The sequence below is a fragment of the Dermochelys coriacea genome, chromosome 11 (assembly GCF_009764565.3).
Source record: "Dermochelys coriacea isolate rDerCor1 chromosome 11, rDerCor1.pri.v4, whole genome shotgun sequence".
NCBI lineage: Eukaryota > Metazoa > Chordata > Testudines > Dermochelyidae > Dermochelys > Dermochelys coriacea.
The window spans coordinates 78,248,944-78,265,705 of NC_050078.2; the positions used below are offsets into that span (position 1 = coordinate 78,248,944).

Consider the following 16,762-nt stretch of genomic DNA (forward strand, 5'->3'; position numbering starts at 1 on the left):
TGGGTTACCTAGAGAGGTGGTGGAATCTCCTTCCTTAGGGGTTTTTAAGGCCTGGCTTGACAAAGCCTTGGCTGAGATGATTTAGTTGGTGTTGGTCCTGCTTTGAGCAGGGGATTGGACTAGATGACCTCCTGAGGTCTCTTCCAACCCTGATATTCTATGATTCTATTATTCTAACACAGCCTCCCCCCAGCCACAACATTGCTTCAAAACTGCTGTTGTAGCTGAATCAGGATTGGGTCTCACTATCTGCTCAGAACCCACCATATGAATACATAGCACTAACAGGTGCTAAGAATTGAGACATTATTAGCACGTGATTAACATAGGGAGACATCAGGGGGAGGGTGGACACTGTGGATTTGGTTACCTAGGATTTTTGGATAAAGGGAATTTAGATAACTAGAATTGAAGGCACATCTATTTTTTTTTTTACCCCACTTGACACTACATAACAAGAGAACACAAAATTAAAAAGACAGTAAGTTAGAAATCAACAAAAGGAAATGTTTGTTTACCCCATTTATAATCACACAGTGGGCCTGACGAGTACTGGAGGTCATGAAACTGAATATTGTGCCTAGGTGTTTTTCATAAGTTTGATAATTGTGTGGATAATAACATCTGTAGTTACACAAACCACGGTAACAAAAGTAATCAAATCTCATGTTTCAAAGTTCAGGCTAATGCCTGGTAGGGACCAGAAAGGAGTTCTCCCACTCCTGTGCACAGCACTGTGCAACAGCCTATAGGCTCTTCGATTATTTTAAGCCTCCCTCTGTAGCATTAGACACTTCCTAAGGAAGTAACTCAATATGGAAAACTGTTTCTCCTGAAGATAGGTTTCAGAGTAGCAGCCGTGTTAGTCTGTATTCGCAAAAAGAAAAGGAGTCTCTAAGGTGCCACAAGTCCTAACACATTTATTAGAGCATAAGCTTTCGTGAGCTACAGCTCACTTCATCGGATTTATTTGGTGCATTTTCCACCAAATGCATCCGATGAAGTGAGCTGTAGCTCACGAAAGCTTATGCTCTAATAAATTTGTTAGTCTCTAAGGTGCCACAAGTACTCCTTTTCTTTTTGTTTCTCCTGAAGACAGTAACAATACTATCATGCTAATTATTTTTTTGAGGCAAAACATCAGATCTATTCCACCTGTAATACCACATACTCTCACACCGTAACACCGCTGTTCCCCATATTAAACAACCAGTATCTCAAAAACATTCTCACCTTATTATCCGTGGCACCGTCCAGTTCACGCTGGAGTGTCTCAATCTGCTCATTCAAATGATCAATTTCTTGATTCTTTTCCTCAAGCAAAGCCTGTGGGAACTGCAATAGTGCTGATTCACTATTACCCACGTTCTGACTTTGCATCATGTGGAGTTTTGCTATGTCCTCCTGATTGAAAAAAGAAACAATCTGGATCATAAAAGGACTATCCAACCCCCTTATAATATGAAGGCAAAACTGTGCTGATTTTAGTCAGTATTTGATTTTTAAGTCCTACAAACTCAAAACAATTAACACTATAAGGCAGACTCTTTCTGCTCAACTATTTTGATTACACCCTTATTATTGATAAATTGATTTTCACCAATTCCCCTCCCTATTTCTCCCCCCAGGAGATTTTTTTTTTTAAACTATGATTTCCATTGGATTTTTGAGTCCTTACTTCAAACGACTAAGTTGCCAGGCTGAATTTTCCAGTTTTGAGGGAAAGTGTTGGACTATAAAATTGCCCAAATAACTGCTAATCAATTCTATAATGTGGAATATTTATTTAACATGGCTGTACAGGTCGTGAAATGAAAGCTCACATTAAATGCATTTTTTTAAAAAGAACAGAATATAATTACATCAGTTTAATAAATACTATAGCAGTTTCACGAGAAATCAGCATTATAGTTATCAATGGTTCGCTGTCAAACTGGTAAGGTATATTAGTGTGGTCCTGTAAAGGTCTGCCCTGGCTCCGGTACTATCAATGACTTGGATAATGGAGCAGAAAGCACACTTATAAAATCTGAGGATGACACCAAACTGGGATGGGTTGCAAGCACTTGGGAGGACAAGATTAGAATTTAAATAAATAACCTTGACAAATTAGAGAATAGTTCTGAAATCAACAAGATGAAATTCAATAAAGATAAGTGCAAAGTACTTCACTTAGGAAGGAAAAATCAAATGCACAGCTACAAAAGAGGGAATTACCGGCTAGGCACTAATACTGAAGAAAAGGATCTGAGGGCTATCATGGATCACAAATTGAATACGACTCAACAGCATGATGCAATTGTGAAAAAAGCAAACATCATCCTGGGGCATATTAACAGGAGAGTGTCAGATTTAAGACACAGGAGACACTGGTGAGGCCTGAGCTGGAGTTCTGGGTCTAATTTTGGGTGCCACATTTTAGGAAGGAGGTGGATAAAGTTCAGAGGAGAGCAACAAAAATCATCAGAGGTTTAAAAACCTGACATGAGGAAAGGTTGAAAAAATTGGGCATGTTTAGTCTTACGAAAAGAGGACTGAAGGGGACAGGATAAGTCTTCAATTTTGGGCTGATATAAAGAAGTTGATGATCAATTGTTCTTCATGTCCATTGAGAGTAGGACAAGTAGTAATGGACTTAATCTGCAGCAAAGGAGATTAAGGTAAAATATTAGGAAAACGTTCTAACTCCAAGGATAGTCAAGTACTAGAATAGGCTACCAAGGGAGGTTGTGGAATCCCCATCATTGCAGGTTTTTAAGAGTAGGTTAGACGAACACCTATCTGAGATGATCTAGGTATACTCGGTCCTACCTCAAGGTGACAAGATGGACTAGATGGCCTCGAGGATCCTTCCAGCCCTACATTTCTAAAATTTTATGATGATAGTTTGTGTCAAAAGTCATTGAAATTACTACCAGAAACTGAGTTCTAAAAATGGAAGCAAACTATATAAACTCTGTATTTAAAAGATAAGGTTACTCAGCTTGTGCAGTAACTGAAGTTCTCTGAGATGTGTGTCCCTGTGGGTGCTCCACTTTGGGTGTTGGTGCATCCCGGTGCTGTCGTTCGGAGATTTTAGGTAGCAGTGTCTGGTCGGGGCACATGTGCGCAGTAGCAGTCTCGTGGTGTCACTGATACCTCATGTAGCATGCTCATGCCCCAATCCCTTCAGTTCCTTCTCTACCGTAGAGTGTTTAGCTCGTACTCTGAAGTAGCAGGGAGGAGGGTGGGAAGTGGAGCACCCACAGGGACACACATCTCGAAAAACTTCAGTTACTGCACAAGGTGAGTAACATTCTCTTCTTTGAGTGCTGTCCCTGTGGGTGCTCCATTTTAGGTGAACGTAGAACAGTGCCCTCACAAGGATGGAAGGCACTTTGGAGTTGCATTCATTGCTGAGGCTAGTACAGTGAGGCCTAGTCTTGTGTCTGAACTTGAATCGAATGTGACAGCATAATGATTTGTGAATGTGTGTTCAGATGCCCAGGTAGCTGCTCTGCATATGTCTAGAATGGGCACATTGTGCAGGAATGCTATGGAAGTCGATAAGGCTCTTGTTGAGTGTGTTTTGATGCCCGGAGGGGCTTTGGTGTGGTGTAGTGAAGAGCATGGATGGATACAGCTAGATATCCATTTAGATAATCTTTGCGTAGATATAGCAGATCCCTTTGATCATTCTGTTATTGACACAAATAGTCTGGGGGATTTTTGGAAGGGTTTTGTTCTGTCCAGATAAAAGGCCAAGGCACGGTGAACATCTAGCATGTGCAGGACTGCCTCTTGGGCGTTATGTGGTTTAGGATGAAATGTAGGTAAGTGAATCGGCTGGTTGAGCTGGAACGAGGATGATATTTTGGGCATAAATTTTGGTGTGTTCAAAGTGTCACTTTATCCTTGAAGAATATTGGGGGGGGGGGGAGGGGAGAACATGAGAGCCCTGATTTTGCTCACCCTTTGCACCTATGTAATGGTGACCAGGAATGCCACTTTCACAGAGTTGTAGGCAGGTTCGTGCAGACACCCACAGGCAGTCTGAGCCCATCGATATGATGGAAGTAATTGCTGTGAATCGGGTCATCGGTAGTGATGCTTTGGCTACAACTGAGTCCAGGTGCACTCCTGAGAAATTAATTGTTGTACTGGGATTAGGGTAGATTTCTTTTAGTTGATTTGAAGCCCCAGGGAGTGAAAGAGAGAGATGGTTTGCCAGGTGCTTCAGGCAGTCTCTGTCAACGTGGTGCCTCTAAGTAGGCAATCATCCAAGTATGGGAATATCAAGATTCCCTGTCTGCATAAATGAGCTGCTACTACCGTTAGTATTTTGGTGAAGACTCATGGAGCTACCAACAGTCTCAATGGTAGTACTCTGTATTGAAAGTGGTCTTGTCCCACTGTGAATCGTAGGAAAGGTCTGTGAGCGGGATGAATGGTAATATGGAAATATGCATCTTATAGGTCGAGGGCTGAGAACCAGTCCCCCTCTTCCAGCACAGAGATTATCGACTTCAGGGTGACCCTTTTGAATCTGTGAGTGCAGACAAATTTGTTGAGTTTTCTGAGATCTAGTATGGGTTTCCACCAGCCGTTTTTCTTTTGATTCAGGAAATAATGTGAATAAAATCCCTTCGTGTTGTGGTTGAACTTGTTCCACTGCCCCTATTTGCAGAAGATAATGTACTTCTTGTCTCAATAGATACCTGTCCATCATACGGTCTCCGTTGGTGCTGCAACGTCTTGTCTGTTTCGATTGTATGGTTGGTATCTATGTCTCCTGTTGCGGGGCATGTATATCCCGAGGGTTCTTAGTTTCGCTCTAGAGTCCTTCATGGAGTGGAAGACCTCATCTGCCTTAGCGGAGAAGAGCTTGTCCCTGTCAAAGTGAAGGTCTTCAGCCTTGTATTGCAGCTCTTTTGGGATGACAGATGAATGAAGCCATAATACTCTGCGCATGACTATGGCTGTTGCTGTTGTGCATGCCGCTGTGTCTGCCATGTTGAGGGATGTCCTAGCAATAAGTTGTCCTTCATTGACAATGGCCTGAAATTGTTCACTTTTTTCCTCAGGGACCTCCTGTATGAAATCTGTCAATTTGGTGTAACTGTCATGGTCATAGTTTGAGAGTAATGCTGTATCGTTTGCTGTGTGGAACTGGAGAGTCGCTGAAGTGTAAACTTTGCACCCCTGGAAGTCCAATCTATTCCAATCCTTGTCCAGGGGTGTGGACTTGAATTGAGATTGTTTGTCCTGTTGTTTAACCGCCTCCACTACTAAGGAGTTGGGTTGTGGGTGTGAGAAGAAGAAATCCATTCCTTTGTTTGGTACATGGTATTTCTTGTCCATACATTTATTAGTTGGGGGAATGATGGCAGGAGTTTGCCACACCGTGTCTGCGAGTTCCAGCATGACATCATTGATGGGCAATGCAATCTTTGACGTAGAAGAAGTGTGTAGGATCTTAAGGTGTTGGTATGTATCTCTGGTATCTCTTCAAGAGGAATGTTCTGATTCTGAGCCACCCATTGGAATAGCTCCTGAAATTGTTTAAAAGTCATCTGTAGCAGCAGGAGGTGGGGGCATAACCGCTTTGTCAGGAGAAGAAGAGAAGTTGCGTTCTGGGGACGCCTCATGTTCCGTAGTGTCATCCCTCTCTTCCTCCCCTTCCTCAGAGGATTTGGGTACTGACATTGGTGCAGAGCATATGGACTTCCTGTGGGAAGAGGGAGGTCAGTGGAATTGAGACCTATAGGCTGCCCATGGATCCCATTGTGGCCATTGACTGGGAAATGGCATGGGAGGGCACATCCAGGGGTTAGCGAGCCATGGTGGCAGGTCCCTGGTGCTCTGTTCCTTGGGTCTATAATGAGGTTCAGTGCCTGTTGGGGAAGAGTGTCCCAAAGAGAAGACTGCTTCCTCTGCATCATCATCCTCATCACTCAAGAAAGGTGGAGCAATGGGAGAATCAGGTTGGCCTGGTGCCATTGGTACCAGCGAGCAAGTGGTGCCGAGTAGTGGAGATTAGGGTATAGATGATGCTTGCATGTATATGTCTGTATTAGAGTGATCGGTGCCGACATATGCAGTGCCATATCTTTCTGCGCTGCCTCCTTACGTAGAAGTGAGTTTGATGTGGATCTTTTGTGCATAGCCTTCCTAGGTGTCGCATTCACCAGTTTTGGCAGTTCCGCATTTGGTGCCGATGAACTTGGTGCTGGAGGGGGGGCCATCACACGTGGTAGAGGTTGTGTTACCTATCCCTTTGCAGGGGTAGTCGGTGCCATGGAGGAGGCAGCCGTTTTGTGCCGGCCACTCGACTCCTTCATCCTGCCAGCAGAGGTCCCGTAGCAGACGTGCCGGAAGTGCCCAGTGCATCGAAGGTGCTTACTCTGAATAAGGTCGGCACCATTGGCAGAGATCTCTCCAGAGATAGTTTCTTTTTTAATCAGTTCTCAGCTCGGTGAAGATGTGGCCCTTTTCCTCGATTTTACAGAGGAGGTGGCACTTAGTCTGTCAACAGAGGTTGTGCCCGGAGATTCCCTCATCATGGTCTGTCTGGAGTCCGATGCAGGAGTTAGGGATTTCTCCATTAAAATGAATTTGGGTTAAAGATCCCTCTCTCTCCTTGCCCTACCCTTTAGATTGTTGTATTCAGCGCACTTCTGTGGTATGTGCAAGTCACCTGAGCACTGGACACAAAGGGAGTGTCCATCAGAGATTGGTATTGCATCTTTGCAAGAAGTGCACCTTTTAAAACCTGGGGAGCCAGGCATAGCTGAGATGTCCCTGTCTAAAATTGTGGGACGCAAGCAGTTCCCCCCGTCCCCCAACTAAATTTAACTAACCAACCACACTAAAAAAAGTAATAAATTGTGAATCAACAAGGGTAAACTAAGCTAACAACTCTAATCCTATTTTAAAGTTTGTAGTGACAACACTAACGGACTCCGTCTCAAGCCAAGGATGGTTGAGAAGGAACTGAAGGGGTTGGGCGTGCACATCCTACATGAGGCACCAGCAGCGCCCTGACTAGATACTGCTACCAAAAATCTCCAATCGACAGCTCCGAGATGCTCAGACACCTAAAGTGGAGACCCACAGGGACAGTACTCGAAGTAGAACTGGTATACCAATACAGAACATGGTTCTGCAGTGAAAACCTGTGCCCATGCAGAGCTTATTGCAAGATCAGAGCCATAGTGTCAGTTCCACCCCCCAAGAACTGTGGACAGTCATTGTGCCTTTCTGAATTTGTAGTCACTAACAATGCATCCGAAGAACAATGGCAACAGATCACCCAGGTAATTCTTGGAGTCCAAAACTAATGACAGGAGAGGGAACGGAGATGTGATGTTGCACCCCATAAGACTTTATGGAAATATGCTTATGAATGTATCTGACATAACTGGAATATGTTTTATGCTACATATGCCACGTAACATATCTATGTAAAGGTTACAATCTACTGAATATATTCATCCTATTTGTATGCATGTGTCGTTGTATTCGAAGTTATGAATACTGGCTGTATACTTGTTTGATTTTAAATAGCCTTAGTAAGGCATTTGGTCAGCTTCTTTAGAAAGGAATTTGTAAGTTAAGTGCCCAATCAAGAACCACTTAACGGACAATGGATCTTGGAAGGCTCAAATTCACATAAGAAGTCTACATGAGGACATTCAAGGTAGCATGTGAACCATGGCTGCTATCTGTAAGTTCTGAGTCATGCATGGACATGTTACTTGCCCATTGGACTCCAAAACTCCATCTTGTAGCTGGAATTCTACACAGAGGGAAGGAGGGGTATCCACCCACAAGAGAAAAAGTCTATTTAAATTCCTGGGAGACCCCTCCATTTTGTCTTCAGCTGGTTCAAGAGATAGCCTCTCCACCCCCAAGGATATCTGAGAGAAACTGGAACAAAAGACAGTAATTCCTGGGTGTGAGAGTGATTGCTGGACCCAGACTAGAAGAAGTCAGGTCTGTAAAAGGAAGCTTACTGGAACACCTCTGAGGGTGAGGTTATATCTGTATTCAGTTTTCTTACTGTATTACGCATAGACTTGCGTGTTTTATTTTAATTTTGCTTGGTAATTCACTTTGTTCTATCTGTTACTACTTGGAACCACTTAAATCCTATTTTCTGTATTTAATAAAATCACTTCTTACTTATTATTTAACCCAGACTATGTATTAATACCGGGGGGTGGGGGGAACAGCTGTGCATATCTCTCTATCAGTGTTATAGAGGGCAAACAATTTATGAGTTTACCCCGTATAAGCTTTATACAGGGTAAAACAGATTTATTTGGGGTTTGGACCCCATTGAGAGTTGAACGTCTGAGTGTTAAAGACAAGACCACTTCTTAAGTTGCTTTCAGTTAAGCTTGCAGTTTGTGGGACGTGGTTCAGACCTGGGTCTGTGTTTGTGGCCAGTAAGTGTGTCTGGCACATCCAGGCTAGCGGTTCTGGAGTCCCAAGCTGGCAGGGAAAAAAGGGGCAGAAGTAGTCTTGGCACATCAGTTGGCAACCCCAAGGGGGTTTCTGTGATCCAACCTGTCACAGGAGACACTTGCATTCTTTCATTTCCATCCCAGGTATTCTAGATCTGGCAATCATAATGCTATGGATGTGTCTCTGAATCATGAATGAATATAGAATTCTAAGTGAAACTTCAGGAATATAACTTTTGGTAGTAAACTGTATTTCTACCCTCTGAAAACAGTTTCACACATTGGCACGTCACTTGGAGTCAGATGTTCTTCTGTGCAACTTGCTCGAAAAGTGTTGCTTTTATAGACTCAGCTGTTAATCCACGCTTCTCCACTGAAGAAGAAAAACCAAACAGCTTCTGAAAGACTTGCCTTGCCAGCTTCTTGAAGCTACCATGAAGCTATATAATAAATGATTTACCCTGTGAAACCATGAAACTAGGATTTCTTCAGAATATTGGGAGATAGTATGGATTGTACTGTGCCACATACTAGTATTTTCATGTTCCCTCCATTTCCCACACACTGTAGCTTATATCATGCAAACCAAGAAAACCTGGAGACACTGAAATCTATCACTTGCTGACACAAAGTGGTTATTGATGCATAAATCATCAGTGTAATGTACCTACTCTAGACCCTTGTAGCGGTGGCTGGGCCACAGACAGAGGCTGATGAGCCTCCACTGTTTGAGTTAAAAGACCCAGATCTGTCAGCCAAGGCTGTATGCATTCCTATTTAAAAAGCACAAATTTAACTAAAAGCTCCATTATATCAAATGATTTAGGCCTTGTCTGACTTCCATACAGCAATAACCAATGCCTCTCAATTGCCAGAACTGAGATACCTTCTAGATGCACCTACATTAACTGTAGCACTCAGCCTTTTAATATCAGTGAATGGCATTCTAAAATTAAATCCATCATGCACCTGCATTATTTTCTGTAGGTTAACTTCATAACCTACTTGATATGAAGAGCCATCACTTAATATCTGACTCTTATCATTACATTGGTTACATTCAAGTCACATTTGCAAGCTTTTCTTTGTAACCATGAGTACTGGAAACTTAGCTTTAAAAAAAAGTGAGATTCAGATATAATTGCATGACTCCAGGAGCTGAGGGGTCCTATGCACGGTCCTAGATTGCTTATGCCTTCATCCAGCTTTGAGAATACCCCCGAGTGCCTACAACAGTAGATTCCTTTTAAAACTAGAGGCAAAGTAGATACAAAAGTTACTAAAATTATTAAACCAAAAAAAGGTTATAAAATACTGAATCCTGCAAAGACAAGCTTCTCTAAGGAACTATAGCAAAACCTGCTGAGAGTGACCACTCATGGAAGTTAGCAAAAGTGGTCTTTTGTAAGAGGTGGTCTCTCTTCAAAGGTTTGTATACCGGAGAGCGGTGATGTTCCGTGGCCTTTCCAAGAAGTTGCTCATGACAGGTGGTCTATAAGGCAGGTTTTACTGTAGTTAAGGTAAAGTTAAATGGTTCAACATACCTTCAGATGAGCATTCTCTATTTGAAGCTGGCCAATGCCAGGGGTAAGGTTTTTTTGCATCTCTAACTGCAAGTTCAGCCGCAAGATTTCCTCATTTTTATTGATTAAGTTCTCTTTAAACTGTTCTAGTTGCTCTAACAAATTCAGGATCTAAAACACAGAAAAACATCGTTTTGATGGTCGCCTTTATTTAAACAAAAATTGATTACATTGGTTCTTCACATTACTTTATGGAGAATAAATAACTACAGTCAATTCCATTGCTACAAAATTCTCTAAACAGAACACATGTAAATACAGTATTAGGGACAAAAGGGAGAGGAAGAATCCAGCGTTCTAACATCCAGACTGGGATTAAACTTCTAAATTCTAATCTCAGTTTGAAAACTAGCACAGTCATTTTTCAGAGTAGCAGCCTTGTTAGTCCGTATTCGCAAAAAGAAAAGGAGTACTTGTGGCACCTTAGAGACTAACAAATTTATTAGAGCATAAGCTTTGAGCTGTAGCTCACGAAAGCTTATGCTCTAATAAATTTGTTAGTCTCTAAGGTGCCACTAGCACAGTCATTGTGTGTAAGTCACTTAACCCTTGACTTCACCTTTCCATCTGTAAAATGAGGATTCTTCTACTACATACTTATCCATCATTCAAGAGCCTACAAACTTGGCAAGGACCAACACTGAGCTCAGAAGCACTCTATGACCTGTGTCTGTTGAGCTTCTAAACTTTGTAACTGTCTTTATAGATGTCTGTATGTTCTAGGAATGACTTTGGGGACATTCTATGGCCTGTGTTATACAGAAGGTCAGACTAGATGATGACAATGATCCATTCTGGTCTTGGAATCTATGAGGATGTCAAAAGCAACACACTAGTTGGGCCTGTTGGGGGGCATGGAGTAAACACGAACCAAGACTTGGTTTGGTCTATGGGAAGGAGTGGCACTGTGAAATTGGAGATAGTGAGCCATTCAGCATATAACATAAAGCAGAACTCTTATTCATTTTCAAAGTATTATCATTCCAAAAACTGTCCATATAGACTAAGTTTTCCTGTATGAAGTGTGCTTACATATGAAATTTTCCTACTGAAATCCTCACGTAAGAATTTAAACAACAAAGAGTGCTTTGGTAGTTACGCATTTTAAAGACAATGCCATGATAAAACATTTTAGATATGATACCAAGAAGGAATGACATGCTAATAGGTTTGTTTGTGAAAAATTAGCTTATGCATGGGATTTTAAGCATATTGAAACATGAAAAATTTGAAGAAGTGAGCCATTTTCAAGTTAGAGACCCAAAAACCTTAGAAACCTTTTAAGATGGTTATTTTAAAAGTGCTATAACTGGTGTCTGGCAAATGGGACAGGCAATTTTTTTGTACTGTAAAGCAAAATGCATACATTTTGTGATAAGAATAGCTTATATACTAATAAAGCCTGTTTCTTATGTAGTGCTTTTCCTCAGCAGATTGCAAAGCACTCTGCAATTTTTTAATTTATTTATCCTCAGCACCTCTGTGCGGTAGGGAAACATTATCAGCCCATTTTTAAAGATGGGGAACTGAGGCACACAGAGGCTCAGAGACTTATCACCAGAGTTATGCTACTCTGGCTTCCAAGCATAGTATTGGGCATTTTCTGCAATGAATTGTGGAACTGAGAAACTGCAGGGAGAGACCTGAATAGAGATTCAATGTCTGAGTATCCCTGTCCAAAAGTGCTTGCCTTCCAAATTAGGCAATATACAGCCAAACGAAAGTTGGGAGAAGGAAGGAGAGAGTAAAATGTGATCGCCAAAACGGAGGCATAATTTAGATTGTTGAGGTTAGGCCTAATTCTTGGTCCAGTGATCATTAATGATAATCAAGGTCAGGAACATACAGAAACAGTAAAAGAACAAAAATGGAGCTATGCCCAGTGAGGTACAATTGATGTAAGAATTATGAATTCACTGATTTTTAATGGATTAAATTCTCAGACATAATTTTACATATGTTTTTTTTATTCTCAGATTCTAGATATATCAACTGAAAGGTTAGTTTCAGATTTACCTCTCTCTCTTTCATTAGGAGTGCCTCCCGCTCTGCCTGCAACTGTTCCTTTAGCCCATGATCAGAACTGCCTTCAGTAGGTACTCTGTGCCTGGCTTCATCCAATTTAGACTGCAGGGCAGAGATCTGGATCAAATTATTGTACTGCTGCTGTTGCAATGCCTCTTTATCCTGCAAAACATTGATTTTAGTATTAAAAACAATTATTACACATACATATTTAGAGAGAACAATCCTGTCAAAAATACTTTATCTTCTAAAAACGCTACAGTGAACAAGCACATAGCCAAACAGATCTTTAAATTACAAATTTAAAAGTGGTGTCTAGATATACATCCAAAAACGTAACTAAGTAAATTCAACAGCCAACCTGAGTCTGTTTTGAAAATTTTGCCCTCAATGGTTTATAGATTCCAAGGGCAGAAGCAACCATTGCGCATATCTAGTCTCACTTCCTGTATAACACAGGCCCTAGAAATTCTCCAAATTAATTCCTAGGATTTCTTTTAGAGAAATATCCAATCTTCTTTTAAAAATGGTTAGTAATAGAAAATCCACCATGACCTTGGGTAAACTATTCTAATTGTTAATTATTCTTACCATTAAAAAATTATACCTTATTTCCACTCTGAATTTGTCTAGTTTCCAGCCACTGGATCATGGACCTTTCTCTGCTAGATTGAAAAGTCCATTACTAAATATTTGTTCCTCATGTAGATACTTATCGGTGATAATTACATCATTCCTTAATCTTTTCTTTGTTGAGTTGAACAGATTGAACTCTAAATCGATCATAATCTTTTCTCAACTTTTAATCATTCTTGTGCCTCTTCTCTAAACACTCTCCAACTTGTAAACATCCTTCTTGAACTGTGGACACTAGAACTGGGCACAGTATTCCAGCAGCAGTCGACCAGTGCCACAATGCTAAATACTCAAGTAAAATAACCTCCCTGCTCCTACTCAAGATTCCCCTCTTAATGGATCCCAAGATTGCATTAGCTCTTTTGGTCACAATGTCATACCAAGAGCTCACCATTTGTTGATTATCCACCACAATCCCCCAATCTTTTTCAGTCACTGCTTCCCAGGATAGAGTCCCCAATATTCTAAGTATGGCCTACATTCTTTGTTCCTAGATGTACATATTTAAATTTAGTTGTATTAAAACACAGTGTGTGCTGCCACCCAGTTTACCTAGCTATACAGATGGCTCTGAAACAGTCACCTGTCCTCTTCATCACTCCCTCAATGTGTGTGTCATTTGCAAACTTTATCAATTATGATTTTATGCTTTATTACAGGTCACTGATAAAAATACTAAATAGAATAGGGCCAAGAACTGATCCATGTGAGACCCCACTAGAAATACACCCGCTTGAGGATGATTCCCCGTTTAAAATTACATTTTGAGATCTACTATTTAGCCAGTTTTTAATCCATTTAATGGGTGGCAGGTTAATTTTAATATCATTCTAGTTTTTTCACCAAAATGTTGTGTGGTACCAGGTCAAATTCTTATAGAAGTCTAAGTATACAACATCATCACTATTACCTTTATCTACCAAACTTGTAATCTCATAAAAAAATATCAAATTTTTTTGATCTATTTCCCATAAACCCATGTTAATTTACATTAATTACATTAACCGCCTTTATTTAGTTATTGAGTTCCTTATCCATTATCTTGCCCAGGATGGATGTCAGGTTAACAGGTCTATAATTACCCATTTATCCTTTTTAAAATTTGGTACAACGTTTGCTTTCTTCCAGTCTTAGGGAACTTCGCCAATGCGCCAAAACTGATTGAAAATCAACATTACAGTGAGCTCCTCAGCCAGCTCATTTAAAACTCTTATAAGTTATCTGGACCTGCTGATTTAAATATGTTTCAATATCTTCTACAGTACTAGACAACTCAATTTTTGACTACCCTAAAAGAAGTTATTCTTCTAGCCACAGTTGCATCTGTGCTCCACTACTCCATTTATTGTGGGTAGCATTTATTTTCAGAGGTGAAGTGCTTTAAGAAACAGAGGTTATTTTTCCAGGTATACCTGACTTTGAAAGTTTAAATGAACCTATGGGAGAACAACATAAATTGTAATGTCAATAAATCTTAAGTTAGTAGCTGAAATGACAACACAACAAACCCCTTTTAACAAAGTATTAGATTGTTTTTGCTATATCAGTCAGGTTGACAAGCTACAGTAGACTTTTTCTTTTTCTTGGAGTTTTCCTATTAGCCTTGATCTGGTTCTCTCTCAATTCTTCTTCTCAGGCAAAGGTATTTTCATTAGGGAGTACAGATTTCAGAACTACCATCAGATACCATTTGTATTCACAAAAAGAAAAGGAGTACTTGTGGCACCTTAGAGACTAACAAATTTATTAGAGCATAAGCTATCGTGAGCTACAGCTCACTTCATCGGATGCATTTGGTGGAAAAAACAAAAGGGAGATTGATATACACACACAGAGAACATGAAACAATGGGTTTATCATACACACTGTAAGGAGAGTGATCACTTAAGATGAGCCATCACCAGCAGCAGGGGGGAAAAGGAGGAAAACCTTTCATGATGACAAGCAAGGTATGCTATTTCCAGCAGTTAACAAGAACATCTGAGGAACAGTGGGGTGGGAGAGAAATACCATGGGGAAATATTTTTACTTTGTGTAATGACTCATCCATTCCCAGTCTCTATTCAAGCCTAAATTAATTGTATCCAGTTTGCAAATTAATTCCAATTCAGCAGACTCCAAAACTGGATACTCTCAAAGAACCAACCTTCCACACAAACTTCCTCGTGGCTGGACTTTACAAAAACTAGACAAGCCATTTACAACACACACTTTGCTTCTCTACAAAAGAAAAAGGACACTAAGCTATCTAAACTACTACATGCCACAAGGGGCCACAACAGTGGTTCCCGTAACCCACCCAGCAATATTGTTAATCTATCCAACTATACTCTTAGCCCAGCAGAAGAATCTGTCCTATCTCGGGGCCTCTCCTTTTGCCCCTCCACCGCCACGAACATGACACAGTTCTGTGGTGACCTAGAATCCTATTTTCGACGTCTCCGACTCAAGGAATATTTCCAACACACCTCTGACCAACATATTAACCCACAGAGACCTTCCTACCAACACTACAAAAAGAAGGATTCTGGGTGGACTCCTCCTGAAGGTCGAAACAGCAGCCTGGATTTCTACATAGACTGCTTCCGCCGACGTGCACGAGCTGAAATTGTGGAAAAGCAGCATCGCTTTCCCCATAACCTCAGCCATGCAGAACACAATGCCATCCACAGCCTCAGAAACAACTCTGACATCATAATCAAAAAGGCTGACAAAGGAGGTGCTGTCGTCATCATGAATAGGTCGGAGTATGAACAAGAGGCTACTAGGCAGCTCTCCAACACCACTTTCTACAAGCCATTACCCTCTGATCCCACTGAGAGTTACCAAAAGAAACCACAGCATTTGCTCAAGAAACTCCCTGAAAAAGCACAAGAACAAATCCGCACAGACACACCCCTAGAACCCCGACCTGGGGTATTCTATCTGTTACCCAAGATCCATAAACCTGGAAATCCTGGACGCCCCATCATCTCAGGCATTGGCACCCTGACGCAGGATTGTCTGGCTATGTAGACTCCCTCCTCAGGCCCTACGTTACCCGCACTCCCAGCTATCTTCGAGACAACACTGACTTCCTGAGGAAACTACAGTCCATTGGTGATCTTCCTAAAAACACCATCCTAGCCACTATGGATGCAGAAGCCCTCTACACCGACATTCCCCACAAAGATGGACTACAAGCCATCAGGAACAGTATCCCCGATAATGTCACGGCTAACCTGGTGGCTGAGCTTTGTGACTTTGTCCTCACCCATAACTATTTCACGTTTGGGGACAATGTATACCTTCAAATCAGCGGCACTGCGATGGGTACCCGCATGGCCCCACAGTATGCCAACATTTTTATGGCTGACTTAGAACAACGCTTCCTCAGCTCTCGTCCCCTAATGCCCCTACTCTACTTGCGCTACATTGATGACATCTTCATCATCTGGACCCATGGAAAAGAAGCCCTTGAGGAATTCCACCATGATTTCAACAATTTCCATCCCACCATCGACCTCAGCCTGGACCAGTCCACACAAGAGATCCACCTCCTGGACACTACGGTGCTAATAAGTGATGGTCACATAAACACCACCCTATATCGGAAACCCACTGACCGCTATTCCTACCTACATGCCTCCAGCTTTCATCCAGATCATACCACACGATCCATTGTCTACAGCCAAGCGCTACGATATAACCGCATTTGCTCCAACCCCTCAGACAGAGACAAACACCTACAAGATCTCTATCATGCATTCCTACAACTACAATACCCACTTGCTGAAGTGAAGAAACAGATTGACAGAGCCAGAAGAGTACCCAGAAGTCACCTACTACAGGTCAGGCCCAACAAAGAAAACAACAGAACGCCACTAGCCATCCCCTTCGGCCCCCAACTAAAACCTCTCCAACGAATCATCAAGGATCTACAACCCATCCTGAAGGACGACCCATCACTCTCTCGGATCTTGGGAGACAGGCCAGTCCTTGCTTACAGACAGCCCCCCAACCTGAAGCAAATACTCACCAGCAACCACACAACAGAACCACTAACCCAGGAACCTATCCTTGCAACAAAGC

The 16,762-nt window shown here is 41.6% G+C and overlaps 1 protein-coding gene across 18 annotated transcripts in view; it reads right to left on the bottom strand.

The window, feature by feature from the left end:
* The window catches only part of PCNT (pericentrin), a 238,033-nt gene that overhangs the window by 78,922 nt on the left and 142,349 nt on the right, over nucleotides 1-16,762 (bottom strand). For all 18 annotated transcript variants that reach the window (XM_043505819.1, XM_043505821.1, XM_043505806.1 and 15 more), the window contains 3 exons: nucleotides 12,047-12,217; nucleotides 9,992-10,141; nucleotides 1,234-1,404 (listed from right to left, as the gene is read on the bottom strand). In XM_043505819.1, coding sequence (XP_043361754.1) covers nucleotides 1,234-1,404; nucleotides 9,992-10,141; nucleotides 12,047-12,217 — 492 coding nt within the window. The remainder of the gene's footprint in view (nucleotides 1-1,233; nucleotides 1,405-9,991; nucleotides 10,142-12,046; nucleotides 12,218-16,762) is intronic.